Source organism: Columba livia, chromosome 11 (genome assembly GCF_036013475.1).
Source record: "Columba livia isolate bColLiv1 breed racing homer chromosome 11, bColLiv1.pat.W.v2, whole genome shotgun sequence".
NCBI lineage: Eukaryota > Metazoa > Chordata > Aves > Columbiformes > Columbidae > Columba > Columba livia.
The window spans coordinates 12,789,850-12,804,457 of record NC_088612.1 but is presented as its reverse complement, the minus strand read 5'-3'; the positions used below and the strand labels follow the sequence as shown (position 1 = coordinate 12,804,457).

The window sequence follows — 14,608 nt, the reverse complement described above, 5'->3', positions numbered from 1 at the left end:
CCTGGGGACGGCGGGTTCTGTGGAAGGCAAAGGGGCAAAGGCAGGAGCGGCTTCTCCGTATGGCTACCAGGCCAATGCCAATGCCTTGTATGCTTCCCCCTTCCTCCAGGATGCCCCTGACAGAAACCCAGAAATGTCATTTTCACTGGCAATAACCCCCTGTATTTTTCCTTTGCGACCAGGTCACCGGCACAGGCCTCAGCTGGGAGCTGCTTTCGCCATTCACGGTGAAGGGTTTCAGCAAATAAACATTTCCTTGCCAAGACATAGATGTTGTCCCCGCATTCATACATCACACTGACCCCAGAAACATCCCTGCAGACGCCACAATCCATGTGTCAATGCCCTGCTAATAGAAATAAAGTAGATTGTCAGCAGCAAAACACACTCGCCCTCATATTTGCTGCTACAAACAGCGCTCAAACCATGCGGGACTGGACGTCCTTAGAAAAGAGTTATTAGAACCGAGCCATCCAGGCTGGCTGTGGCAGGCAGCCAGGGCACGGCGAGGGATGTTCCTCGCTCTGCTCCAAGCGCTTTTGCTATGATACTTCACAAACACACACAAAATCGTCACTAGTTGAGCTTCCAGTGTTGATTTAAACAAACTTGTTTCCAGCAAGGCAAAGGCTCCGGCGAGGCTTTCTCAGCAGATGAGATTACTTCAGCTTGTTGTGATTGGGAACAGGTCTAAATTAACTGGAAACAAGATTCCTTTTTAACCCAAAGCAGTAACACAGAAACAAGGGCCAGCAGCACAGGACAGCTCCAACTTTGGGGTGCCGGCCATCCCATGGGGCGATGCCTGGCAGAACCAGCACCCAAACCTCCTTCCCCATGCCAGTGATCCCCATGCTGGACACCTGCTTGCTTGGCTGGAGACAGCCCCTTAAAATACCATGGATATCTATATTTCTTATGAGTAGTTTCCCTATTGGAAAAATGAGTAAACAGGTTGCTGTCAGCAGCCCAGGGGCTCGAACATCTCTGTTCCTGCATCCACAGCAGCAGGAGCATCCCGTCTCTCCCAGCCCAGCGGGAGGACAGACCCTGTGCCCAAGGTGTGGCCGAGCTGGCATGAGTTAAGCGTGGATTAGGCAGCTGGACGCAGTATCATGGTGCAGCCTATTTCAGGCACACGGTGAAGTCACTGCCTTGCACCTCTAGAGGTACTGGCTTTACCTGCTGGTAGAAAACACTTTAAGAGGGTTTTATTTCAGAACTGAAAGAATGGTATCTTTCTTGAGGAAAGCCCAAGTTTAAGCACTGGGCTTGTGCACAAGCTACATGCACAACACTGGTGCTCCTCTGGATGGGTTAACCAGCTGCTGGTCAAGTACCAGCAGCCGGGGCCCTGTACATCACCCCAAAACTGTCCCCAACCCTCCTCACCCCCTCAAAGTGCTCGAGGCACTTTGTGTTGCCCCACCTTGCGGGAGAGGTCTCTGTCCCGGTATGGGGTGTGATCTGGATTTGCTGTTGGCTTCCCAGTGCTATGTTCAAAATCTACTTCATTAAATATTTTACAATCATCCTAGTGGTCACTTGAATTGTCCAAAATATATCACTGAGCCAGTAAAAACTGGCACGAGTTTCCCTCTGACTTTGCAGGGATCTGCAATAAGCCACAGTCTGCAGGAAAAACACACCGGGGTCTGTGCTGCGCCTGCCTGTTTGGGTCCATTCATCAATGAGCTGGATGATGGACTAGATGGTATGATGATTAAATATCCATATGTGAGCAGGCTGGGTGGATCTGCAGATATATTTGAGAACAGGATTAAAATTCCAAAAGCTCTCAGAGAACTGGAGGAAGGGTCCAAGAAGCCAGGACTGAGTTCAATAAAAAAGAAAGCAAAGATGGGAGCTTGGGAAGGATCAGCTGCACAAACAGGGGGTCAGGCAGAGCTGGCACAGAGCGAATGCCTAGTTGCCACAGAATGCCAAGAAGGGCACATCCAGGTCTGAAGCCCTGTGCCCACCTCCCTCATTAGCCTGAACGAGGGTGCTCATTCCCTTGGGGACACCACTGCCACAGCAGGGAGGTGACAACTTCCATCGCCCCCGGGTGTCTGAGCGGACCCCGGCCTGCAGTGTCTGCAGGAGGGTCCCCCAGCCCTGGCTGTGCCCAGGGCCTGACCTGCAGAACCGGAGCTGTGCCACTGCCGAAACCGTGAATCACTTTCAGATGCTTAAAAGTTCAGCAGCATTTCTAAAATAATAATCTTTTGTAAAATAATCATCTGAGAATGCTTGCCTATTTTTTTTTTCTTTAAATGTGAGGTCTGTTTCAAGCACATCCAGCAATCCCAGGTCAGCGCGGTCTCATTTGCTGGCTCACTCCTTCCCCTTCTCCTGCCAACACCGTGTTATAACGCACTCCTGCCTGTGCTGGCAACCAGTTGCTCCCTTGCCAGGGGATGTCACAGCTGGTGACTGACACCTGTCAGGCTCAGCTCCACCATGAGGAAGAGCTGCTCCTTCAAGGGGGAGCACACACACCAAACCCCAACCAGAGCAGCATCCAGCTGCTCCATTTCTTCCCCATCGCAGCTTGTAGCAGCCCAAGGTCATTGCAAGCAGGAAATTCTTAATCCAAAAGTGAAGGTTAAAAGCAGAGGGCCAAGAACGCTGCGGATACGAGAAAGTGCCATTCTTCCGAAAGCCATAAATCAATAATAATTCTGCCTGTGTGGGGCCCAAGCCCAGTGTTCCAGGCTGGGATTTAGCAATGGGAGCCCAGCCCCAGGCTGTCTCCCCAAGACACAGCTCCCGGCTCCGCGCCCAGCTCTCCCCATCACCCCTTCTTGCCGATGCTTTCAATGTTTTCTAACCTTCCTGTAGCAGCGAAGGAAAACGTTTCTCCAGCACAAGGCACTGGCTGACAAACGTAAATCTCTGGGCTGCGTTCCTAGGAACTTAATAACAACAGGCTGGAAAATCAGCCCTGGGGTGCTAAAAATAAACAAATGCACGGAAGAATTTGGCTCGGTCTCGTTTGCTCACGTGGTGTCTCCCGCCTGCAGGCAAACACCATCTGCCCCGTGCAGAGGGCTGCACAAAACTGCACAGAGCAGCGAAGAAAACCACTCTGGCTTTATTTGTTCCAGCCACAGCCCTGTGTCATCACCCAAACACTCAGGCTGCTTTTGCGTGCAAACTCCCAGCCGTGCAGCAAGGACCCAGGCAGATGAGACACATATAATTAATATTATATTATTATTATTCATTATTATTATTGATAAACACATCCCCATGTGCAGCTGTATCAGTCCCCAGCTGCTGCCCCCAGCCTGAGCCACCCCCAGCACCTGGGAGTGAGGAATGGGAGGAAGAGTAGGGGAGCACTTACTCGAGGAACCGTGTGATGTACTCGCGGCTGCAGCGGGACCAGGTGAGTGGGGATGTGTCATACAGGAGCTGTGGAGACATGATGAAAGGTCTTTTCCCAACTGGCTCACAGTCATTGCTGCTTCCATCATGCTGAATCCCAAAACTGTGTAAGAGCACAGCCCCACAAAGGAGAGGTGAGCCGCTCGCCGCCACAACCGCGCAGCCTCGCTGCTTCCCAGCACAATGTCGCGCCAGACACCGCAACCCAGCCCAGCGCCACGGGGACTTGCTCGTTAACTGGGAGGATCTGGCTAGGGGGGACACTTTAGTGACACCAGGGACACTGCCCCAAACTTTGTCCCACGCTTTTATTTCAGTTTTCTTACTGAAAGCTCAGCCAAGTAATGAGAATATTGAGCAAGATCAAGTCAATAAAACTTACTAGGTATATATTTTTACTATATGGAGATATCTACTATGAACTATGATGTTCAAGCGATCTTGTCAAAATTTAATTGAAATTAAGGCAAGCAAAATTCTGTTGCTGATTCTATTTTAAAACTTATCAATGGGCAACCCTATTCTCCAAAACCTTCAGCATCAGCTACACAGGATAATACACAAATGTAATTTGTCCAGGTTGCCTTGGATTTATATGATTTGCATTAAACCTGGGGCAACCAAAGCCTTAACTCTGAGATGCAACTCCCAAGGTAAGTTCTGGCAGGTGCAGAGGAGGGTTTACACTGGGGAAGAACTGCTTGATAACTTTCTCCCAATTCCCTCCCTGCCCTCTGGAGCCCTGACTGAGCAGCGCAGGGGGCAGAGGAGGATGCCGGTGGTACCTGTGTCCGAGCTCGTGGGCCACAGTGAAGGCCAAGGGCAGCCCTGTGTCCTCGTTGATGTTGCAGCTCCGGTGGGGCTGGCACATCCCTGCCACGTGGGACAGACCCAGTGTCTCGCAGGGCCGGTTCATTGCCGCGCAAATGTCCTTCCTGGGGCCGGGGAGAGGACGGACGCACAGACACAGAGCAGAGAGAGACTGTGACAGCGGCAGGATCCGCCATGGGACGTGTCCCAGCCCACAGGGACACACGCAGCCCCTGGCCAAACAGAAGCCAGGATGGAGACATCCAACGGCTTTCTGCAACATGAAGATTTACGACCTCTCCTTTCCCCTCCACTCTCCCACTATCCCCGGCTTATTATTAAGTCTGATTAATGGGAACAGCTAGCCAGCCTGGCTACATTTATTCCATTGCATAAATAAAGCTGATGCTGGGAATAATTAAGCAATTACTCCATTATGGGGGAAGCACATTGCAGCGGTGCTGTGGTCCAGGGCAGAGGAGCTCCAGCCACCCAGGAAGAACAACTCCATTGAAGTGCCTCATTTCTGCTACAAAGCAAACTTCCTACAGAGGATAAAACCGTTGTGGGTTGTGAATCATCACACAAACAACCACAACACTGCCAAAAGCCAAGTCACTGCAGCCTGAAACCATCAAACTGCGTTTTTACTGCAAGGTACATAAACTTGGCCAGGGGTGGGAATTCCTCTGAGCTCCATGGGAGGTCAGGGGCCTCTGGAGAGGCTCCTCTGCCAAGCCCAGCATTGGCCTCCGAGGGAAAATGGAGAGTTAATCCCTGTGTGCATCTCCTGGGAGGATCCAGCCATTCTGGGGCTTGGCAATAGGGCTACGGTGAAATCCTGGTTTGGAAACCTCTGCTGCTCAGTAACTGGGAGCTGTCTCTAGGTTTAAACCTGAGGTTTGAGGCCAGTTCCAGCCACTAGGATCAGGTTATCTTCAGGTTTCATGTTATGTATCTAATGTGCAGGTGTCCAGGCAGGGCGAGCAGGATTTCAACCGCTCCCACTGAGATATTCCTCTGTCTGTCTGTCTGTCCCCTGTTTGCAGCTGCCAGAGGAGTTTCTGGCTGCCAGTGTAGAACATACATCATAAAATCAGCTCATGGGCATGATACCTTGTGAGCAGGACTGCGACGTCGTGATGCAGGGGATGGGAATCTCCTTTAATGTTGATGCTCTTCTGCCATTTGCAAAAGCTTTTCAAGGTGTTGTCTGCATGGTGGGAGATTTTCAGATCCTCCTGCCAACATAATTAAAAGTCTGCTGTCATATTGCTGCTGGGTTTGTTTGGTTTTTAGGATGCAATGGGGAAGAGTCTGATCTCAGACACATCAGAGTGAAATCTGGACGGAATAGTGAATTCCAGATGGAATTGTTCCATATTTATAGGTTGTGGGCTGAGTGGGGACACAGTGCTTTTCTGCTTTCTTTTTTATCTGTGACTCAATCGAAACACTAAATCATCCAATACCAGGGTTAAGAAACACCGCGGGAAAATATCCCATCCTGGCTGGGGTTGAAGGACAGGGCCGTGGAGCCCATCTGAGCAGCATCAGGCTCCTGAGAGCCACCGCGGCAGCGGGGGCACCACCAGCCACCAGCCCCCACTATGGCAGCGGTGACGAGTTACCATTCATTATATGAATCAGACTCTACAGCCTCTGTGACCATGCAAGGATGCAAGGCAGCGGCATCTGCATTTATCCTGTGCAAATTCACCCAGGCCATGAAAACAGGTCAAGAGAGATCTTACGGCTTTCAAGACTCCCCATGTGTCCCTGCCTGGCTGCCAGCACAGTATTTTCTTTTTACCTCTTCATCCTCCAGCAAGATGAGTCGTACTATGGCAATGTTGATGGGGTTCCCAATGCTGGCATGGTGGAACAGACCCGCCACCTGTAACACACAACAGCCACAGAAATAAAGCCCAAAAGAGACCTTGCCCTGTAAGTACATCTGCAGGGGAATGTGAGCTCAAGGGGAAGCTACAAGAGATTGTTGACAACATCTCAGGGAATTCCCCAAAATGAAAGGCAAGACCAGACGCAGACCTGGAGTTAAGTGTTTGGAGTTGGATGACATCCATTTGAAATGGAGATAATCTGTGTAGCACATTGAAGAGCAATCAGAAATGCTCAAGGCTCACTCGTAATAGACATGTTTAACATCTCAAAGGATGCCGGTGCTCACTGGGTGCTTTCACCACCCCCAGCAACCTGGGGATGGTACCTCTAGGTCCTCTGCCCAGTCCCACCCTCCTTCCTGGCCATCAACCAAAGCCACCTTCTGAAACGCAAATAGGTGCTGCCACAGCAGCTGCACAGCGAACAGACTCGACCACCTCATCCCACGGTGGGCATCACAGAACCATGGGATGTCCTGAGTTGCAAGGGGCCCACAAGGATCATCGAGTCCAACTCCTTATATAACTCCATCATAGATGGATGTGGTGGTGCAGCCTTTTTCCAGCCCATAATTACAAGGGATGTCCTTCTCCCAAGGATAAAGCGGGATGTCAACTACTCCAATACCAAAAATATTATTTGAAAAGATGTCATTCCTTTCTGAGCAGAGCTATCTCATATGGGTTGCATACTCATTTAAAACCATGCACTGACACCCATCGCTAACCTTGTGTCTGAAAGCCATGCCCCATCGTCATTAGATGTAGCTCTCAGGTCATCAGATGAGTCTCAAGAGATGAATACACTTTTTTACACTAAAAGTCTTACAAACAAAAGCCAAGTGAAAAAAAGCTTCATTCCAATATATGTTCAAGCAAGCCATCACATCCATTTTTCCCTAAATCTTAGACACAGACTATCAAGAAAGGCTGGAAATTACTCATCAACCTTACAGAGATTAATCCCAGAAAACTTCAAAGACATCCCAATATATTTTAAATAGCATAAGAGAAGACGGGCAAAACTCTGTCCCCTTGACAGCAGGTGAAACCACCGGGAACTGAGCTGCTCTCAGCACTAAGCAACACAGAAAAGCCACCACGCGGTGGGAATGGCTGGGCTGGCCAGAGGTTTGCTGAGGTCCCACCAGGATGAGTCCTGGCAAGACCAGTGGCCTGCCTGTCTCCCAGTGTGTCCCCAGGGGCCTGGCGGCTCTGCTGTTGAGGACCAGGACTCACCATGTTCATCACGGTCAGCACATACTTCTCTATGTTCTCGCTGCCATGGTATTCAATCATCTTGGTGTCAGCCACCACCAGTGTTTCCACCCACTTCTCCTTGCTGATGGAGCGCTGCCTTATTCTTCTCCTCCTGTGCTGTTTCTGTTCCCATCTCTCCCTCCGCTCCTCAGACCTCTCCAGGCTTTCTTGAGATTCTGAGGGATTAAAGGGGGAAAAAAGACTTTTTGGTGTTGAGAAGAAGGCTCCACACTTAGACACATAACTTACATATATTTTGCTGTGCTGTATGTTCCACCCTGGGGGGGTGAAGACTCTGACCTCAGTCTGTTTCACAGCAGCATTAGCATGACAGAAAAAAACCAAAACAAAACAATAAATAAAGCATTTGAAATAACTTCTTTGGCTGGGACAGGGTTTGTAATATTCCAAGAGAGACGCTTGGGCATGTATCACTAAGAAATATTGGTGGCTTGACACTTGTGATTACCATCACAAATTTGCATTTTGCAGAGAGAGACAGTTCCCCAACATCATAAACTCTGCGCCCCCAAAGCTGGACTGATGCCTTGAGTCAGTTCCTAAAGATCATCAGTGTCCTGGGCAAGACTGAGACGTTGCAGGACTGCACAGAGATTTCCTCGGCCACATGGAGACTGAAATCTGCTCCTTCCCAGGGAGAAACAACAGGCACATTCCTTGGGCTGAACGGGGACGGAGGAGAGCGGGGACGCTGCTCACGCACACCAGCCACTGGGAATTCTCATGTGGAGACTTTTCCTGAGACGCTGCTCCAAGGTCAAGGTCAGGGTCAGCCCCAAGCTGGGTAAAGGCTTTACAAACCCCATCCCACACAGTGGGAATCGCTTTTATGACCAGTTTCTAAGGGCTCAGCATTACTTTGTTAACAATGGACTTTTACATTTTATGGACTACACTGTACTATAGCTGTGAAAGAGTGTTTTATCCCCCAGCCTGAAAAATCCCAAGTATCTGGATAATTTGATGAATTGCTAATACCACCATGACAGTTTAATCACAGCAGCTTCCTTGGAGCTTGTTTCCATTGTGCCCTGTGCCGCTGAGCTCTCAGGTGGGACATGAAGGTGCAGGGATCCTGGGATCCCGGGGGGCTCACACGGCATTTTCCCTTGGAGACCCTCCCCGACCCACTGGCCCAGCTGTGCACACAGCCTGCCCTGCACACTGACAGACACTCAATAGCACCCAACAGCTTAACACCATCTGGCCCTGTGGTGTTTTGCAAAGAAAACCGGCAATACATCAGTACAAAATGAAAGGCTTGCAGTAATTAAAATCCTGCAGACTTTTGGTTTCCTTTCCAGGGCACACAAATCACATCCACTTTGCCAGACTGCAGGAGGGATGCACATACACTGTGCATGGGCGTATCATGCCCAGTGAAATCCATTTACAATGAACAGACTTCAAAGTCTAGGAAGAGCCATTATGATTTTTACTCTAAATTAAACAATTGATTTAGATTAATGGAAGAAAGCCTAAAGATAATCTGATTGTAGAAAAAAAAAAATGACCCTAAGTTTCCAAAATCAGAGAGCTCTAGGAAATATGCAGAACAAGATGAAATGCCTGGAAGATGCAGCTTCACTGATGCAGATGAGGAGTAAAGTGTCCGTGAGCTGCTGGGGTTGGGCTGAATTCCTCATTACTTGAAATCTTGGCTTTGGAAGCTTTTCCAGCCCGTCTGCTCCAGACAGAGAAGGGACCAGTACTGGTACGTTCTCTCTGCCTCACAGACTCCTGGGGCAGCGACTGGTTTCACTCTGAAAGGTCAACGACCCGGCAGGTCAGAAACTGATGTTTGCGAGGAAATAAAAACAAATACTCAGTCTCCACATCCCAGGATGCTTGTAGCAGGGCTGGGAGGAAGAGATGAGAGCAAGAGGCCTGATGTTCGGCACACACAGTCATGTATGTGAGCAACACAAGCAAATACAGAAAAACTGGCAGAGGAAAAAACCCAGCCCTGTGCTCTGCACTGATTCCCATGATTTGTGGGCTCCAGTCGTTAATGCCACAAACACACCAGCGTGTACTCAGCAAATGAGTTCTCCCGAGCAGCAGTTAGCAGGAGCCTTCCCTGCCGGTGGGCACAGTGTATGAGCATGTCCCCCTGCACACCCCCCATGCCAAATCCACCCACAGCCGGACACCGCACAGCCCCTCACTGCTGGCTTTTGGCGTGAGGGTTTTCTTTCTTGCCAGCCAATGTGGCAAGAGGGATGTCCTGCCCAACTTGTGAAACTCAAACTGAGAGCAATCGGTGTCACTGATGGATGCTGGGAGCTTAACACACGAGTCCGCAGAGGTAACGCAGGTGGCTGAGCCCTGGACCTGCTCCCGTTACCTTCCTACAATGTGCTTTATACAAACCCCGGGACCCAGCAGCTCCTAGCTTGTTGCAGCACAGGCAGAGGAAGGGGACATTACCTCGCACACCACAGGTTTCCCATGGAGCCAGTGGCCTCCTGCCCTGCTCTGCCCCGCGCTCAGGCACTTGGCGCTTGTAGATCCTGTGGGGCTGTGCTGCTCCATCCTCCCGAGAGCTGGTGGACACCGGTTCGATGAAGTAGTCCTCATTCATGAGCCGAAACACACCTTTCTGGCAGGGAGAGACAAAGTTGTCACCATGGAGCCATCAGCACCTACACAGACTCACACTGAAGAACCTGGGAATGGGAGAAGTTTGCAAAATTTTCCAGGAAAAAATAAGTGTTCTCTAAAGAAACTGTTTCTATGGATATTTTGAGCTCTAAACTCCCAGACAAAAGAGAACAAGTCAGTGTGGATTGACCATAAGAAACTAAAAAGCTAAAGAGACCCTGTCACAAAGTAGATGGGTGGTGAAGCCAACAGGTGTGTGACGCTGAGGAGCTCGGGGACAGGAGGGATGCCGAGACAAAGTGATGTTCTCCGGAGACACAGACACACCAAGAATGGGCACATGGACTGCACTCCCTCCTGTGCCCACACCACTGCTCTGAGCTCCCTGGAGATGCTCCCAAGGAGGAATGCTCCCCAAAGGACCAGAGCACAGCACTGGTGTCTGGAGGAGGCGCTGTGCTAATGGTGTTTTCCCCAGGACCCCCTCCACACATGCAGGCAGTCACTCCTGACCTTGCACTGCCTGAGCAGCACCGCTGGGAACCAGCGGGAACAGACTGCCCATGGCCAGAGACCACAAAACCCCTGGTGAAGAGGAACAAGAACCTGCAGCAGCACTTGATGGCAGCAGGAACGTACCACAGAGAGTCAGACCCTGACAAGGAGCATGGCCCTTCCACATGACAACTGGAGGACATTATTGGCATCTCTCCTTTACAGGAATGCTGTTAAATTTGGTAGGAAAAGAGCAACAAACACCTTCCAGGATGTGTCCAGCTCCTGCCCTGCCACCAGACATGGCAGGGAGGGTCCGAGCCCTGTTCTCGCAGGTCCAAGTGCCAGGCAGGCGGCAGCGATGCTTCCCTCCGCACACCTGTGCAAGACACTCTGCTCTCCCCGAACTCAGTAGCACAGCCCTGCACCCCCAAACAGCACACAGGGACTTGGGTGGCCTCTGTAGACCTTCCGTCTAAAAGCTACCCTGCTCTACGGGGCTAACTCAGCATTACAGACACCTGCTTGCCTTCATTTAAACACAGGAAGCTTAAAATGCAAACAGAGCCCCCAGCTGAACGAAGGCACCTGCAGCAGCAATGACCCAATGGAATTATCATCCCCCCAAACCCAGAGATACCAGACGTGAGCACAGCTGGGGATCCCTCCCCTGCCTCCAAGCAGACCCCACCTCCAGGGAACCCCAGTGCCTCTGTCACCCCACAGCCCCTGCACGGGAATGAGCACCTGCGCATCGTGGGAGCCACCAAGTCACACGGTGATGCTTCTGTAACCCCCAGGAGGTTTTAAACCCTGTGGAGACCTGGTACCTGTGGCAGCTGGACACTAGCTCAGGCAGATACGGACACTTAACGCTGAAGTCATAAATTTGGCTTAATGAGTACCAACAAGAGTCTTATTTGTGAAAGTAACTTTGGTTTTCAGCAAAATTTACACTTTCACAGGTCACTATCACCTTCAAAAATATTTGCAGTGGAATGAGGTCGTGGAGGTGTTCACAAAACTAAGCAGTTTAACTCTACATGAGCTGCGTTATCAGAAATACTTCCAGGCTTCAAACACCTTGTTTTGTGTTTCTCGTAATCCTACATTTATGTACTAGAAGGCAGAGGTGATAGGAGAAACGGTCTCTTTGGGAATTTGGATACAAACAAGTAAACACAGTCCCGGAAACTTCCCAACCCACTGGAATCCATGGGAAATTCAGAGTCAGCTCATCCACAGCCACATCAAACCTACGCGATGAGATCCCAACTCTGCTGCTGCCGGGAGGAGTTCTGCCATCTCTTTCAGCAGAATAAAGGTTTTCACAAAGCTATTTCCTTATCGATTAAAGATTTTGCACTTACCAGACCATCGCACGTACTGAGCGCGGCCAGACCCCCTGGCAGCGCCCGGCTCCGAACCTCCCCGATCATATGGCAGGAGTGGGAGGTGCGAGGCTGGATCTTGGCGCTGGCAATGCCCCCATATCGCCTCTCGCTGACAAACCCGGGTGCCAGGAGGTTGTTGTTGAGGCTCAGGTTGAATTTCAGGGGTTGTCCTTTGTAATGGAGTTCATAGAAGGCGAGAAACTTGCTCCTGGAGGAAGGAGACCTTCGGTGAAGTGCTCGGTGGGAGAGATCGTAGGACAGGAACAATCCACTCTCGTCAACCTTGATGGGATGAACAATGTCGCTGCTGGAGTAGGGTGGAGCAGGCTCTGGGAAGAAAAGGGTTTAGGGTTAGCTGTGGGGTTCATCACCTTTCCTCTTGCAGCCCTGGATGCTGAACTCCCAAGGCAGCCCAGCAGGGTCAGGTACCCCAGCAGCAGCTGGATCTGGTAACTGGTGTCCAGTGCCAAAGGCACGGTGGGGAGCAGGGAAGGGCAGGGACCCCATGGCCAGGGGGTGCCCCACGCTGCCGCCCTTACCCTGGGGCAGGGGCTGGGATTCTCCCCGGGAGGGTTAAGGTCAGGGGTGGGGGGAAGATGGAGCTGGTTAGGGGGGGCCGTGCAGCTCGGGGGTGCGCGCTGCCTGGAGCCGGTCCCGGCTTCCACGCACACGTTCCCGCTGTTTAACTACAGCTGCAGGGGAAAAAAACAAAACAAAAAACAAAAAATAACCAAACCAAACAAAAAAACACAAAAAAGAAATCCCCACAAAAAAACCCGACAACACACCAAAACACAGCACCCCCCTCCCCCCAAACAAATTCCAGTTTTCAAACAGTGTTTGGAAGCCGTTTCTGGGGACAAAGTACCCCGGGCAGTGAGCGCCCCGGAGCTTCCCCAGCTGCATCCCAGGAGAGCCGGCGGGAGCGGGGAGCAGCGGCGGGGCGAGCCCGGCCGGGGGCTGCAGCGGCGGGGGCACCGGGCTGCCCGGCTCCGGCCCCGCCGGCACCTCCGCACCCCGTGGACATCCTCGCGGAACGCCCCGCCGGCAGCCCCGCGGACACCCCCGCGCAGCCCCGCGGACACCCCCGCTCCCCGCGCCCCTCCGCGGACCTGTCCGCGCCGCCGCTCCGCCCGTCCGCGCGCCCGCGGCCAGCGCGAGCGCGGCGGCGAGCTGCAGCAGCCCGGCCGGTCCCGCCATGGGTGCGGGCAGCGGCTCCGCGCGGCCAACGGCAGCGGCTCGTGCCGGCAGTGGCGGGCGGGGCTCCGCGCGTGCGGAGGGCGCGGGCAGGGCCGGGCAGCGCGCGCCCCTCCCGCCCCCCGCTGCGGCGCGAGCGCGCCCCCACGCGGCCGCGGGAAGCCAGTGCTCGCTGCTCGGGCTTCGGTGGGAAGCGGGCAGTGGGACGTGCTGGTTCCTGAGGCTGCCGGTCCCGGCACAGCACCGAGCCCGAGGCTTTCTCCTGTTCACCTTTTTAATTCTCCTTTTTCCTGATGGTCCAGAGGAGCCACAGAAACGATCCGAGGCTGGAACAGCTCTGCTGGGAGAACAGGCTGAGACAGCTGGCGTGTTCAGCCGGAGAAGAGAAGCTCCAGGGAGACCTTATCGCGGCCTTTGCAGACTTAGGAGGGGTGGATATGAAAGATGGGGACAGACTTTTGAGCAGGGCCTGTTCTGATAGGACCAGAGGTAATGGTTTTAAACCAAAGGAAGGAGATTCAGGCTGGACATGAGGAAGATATTGTTGCCCCTGAGGGTGGTGAGAGCCTGGCCCAGGTTGCCCAGAGAGGTGGTGGATGCCCCATCCCCGGAGACATCCCAGGCCAGGCTGGACGGGGCTCTGAGCAACCTGAGCTGGTGAAGATGTCCCTGCTCATGGCAGGTGTGGCACTGGGGGAGCTGGGAAGGTCTCCTCACACCCAAAGTACTCAATAATCCAGCGATTCTATGCTGAAATAGGTACTTCCCACCCGGGAAAAAGAGCCCAGCCCCTGCAACATTTCCACCCCCCCCAACTTCATCTGCGAAAGTCAGAGGAAAAATATCTAAAAAATAGCAAAATCAAGTGTTTAGTTTCTGATAATCCCATTCTGAAGGATGACTGGTGAGCAAGGACTAACAGAGCCAGGCTGTGGGATCCAGCCCAGCTTACCTGGAGCTCTGACATTTCCTGAAAATCAGGTCACGCTCAGAAATCCACATTTCTGAGCACAATTCAGCCCAAACACACCATAAAAGACATTTTGTATAGGATGAAAGTGAAGCAGGAGGAAACGAGGGGAGTCCCTACCCAGGAGGGCACCAGGTGACACACTCCGGATGCTCCCCGAGCCCCCGTGTCCCAGCCTGGACAGAGGAAGCAAAGTAAACGTAGAAAAGCAGAATACATGTATTTTCTCCTCCCTGCACGCAGCACGGTGGGCTTGCGGTCCAGACAACATTGACACTGACAACCCCATCTGCTGCGGCTCCACTTCTGCCGTCTCTGGGGGAGATACTTGATTATTTAAGTGATGCTATTAGATTGGCAAGTGACTGGGGTAGCGCCTGCTCCTGCCCACGGAGGCGACCCCTGGTGGCAGCGCCAGAGAGCGGGCAGGGCACGGGTGGAGAGCAGAGCGGAGACCCCCTTGTGCACAGCGCCCGGCTAGCTCAGTCGGTAGAGCATGGGACTCTTAATCCCAGGGTCGTGGGTTCGAGCCCCACGTTGGGCGTGTGCTATTTTTCGCT

The 14,608-nt window shown here is 52.3% G+C and overlaps 1 protein-coding gene and 1 non-coding gene across 2 annotated transcripts in view; one reads left to right on the top strand and one right to left on the bottom strand.

The window, feature by feature from the left end:
* Positions 1-13,145, bottom strand: part of ADAMTS7 (ADAM metallopeptidase with thrombospondin type 1 motif 7) — a 44,067-nt gene extending 30,922 nt beyond the window's left edge. The window contains exons 1-8 of the mRNA XM_065076851.1: positions 12,994-13,145; positions 11,858-12,210; positions 9,819-9,990; positions 7,347-7,543; positions 6,017-6,100; positions 5,320-5,444; positions 4,179-4,328; positions 3,353-3,496 (exon numbers count right to left, since the gene is read on the bottom strand). Of these exons, the coding sequence (XP_064932923.1) occupies positions 3,353-3,496; positions 4,179-4,328; positions 5,320-5,444; positions 6,017-6,100; positions 7,347-7,543; positions 9,819-9,990; positions 11,858-12,210; positions 12,994-13,081 (1,313 nt within the window). The 5' untranslated portion in view covers positions 13,082-13,145. The remainder of the gene's footprint in view (positions 1-3,352; positions 3,497-4,178; positions 4,329-5,319; positions 5,445-6,016; positions 6,101-7,346; positions 7,544-9,818; positions 9,991-11,857; positions 12,211-12,993) is intronic.
* A 1,374-nt stretch (positions 13,146-14,519) lies between these two features.
* TRNAK-CUU (transfer RNA lysine (anticodon CUU)) lies at positions 14,520-14,592 on the top strand. Its single transcript has one exon. It is a non-coding gene; the product is annotated as a tRNA-Lys (tRNA).
* The last annotated feature ends 16 nt before the right edge of the window (positions 14,593-14,608 follow it).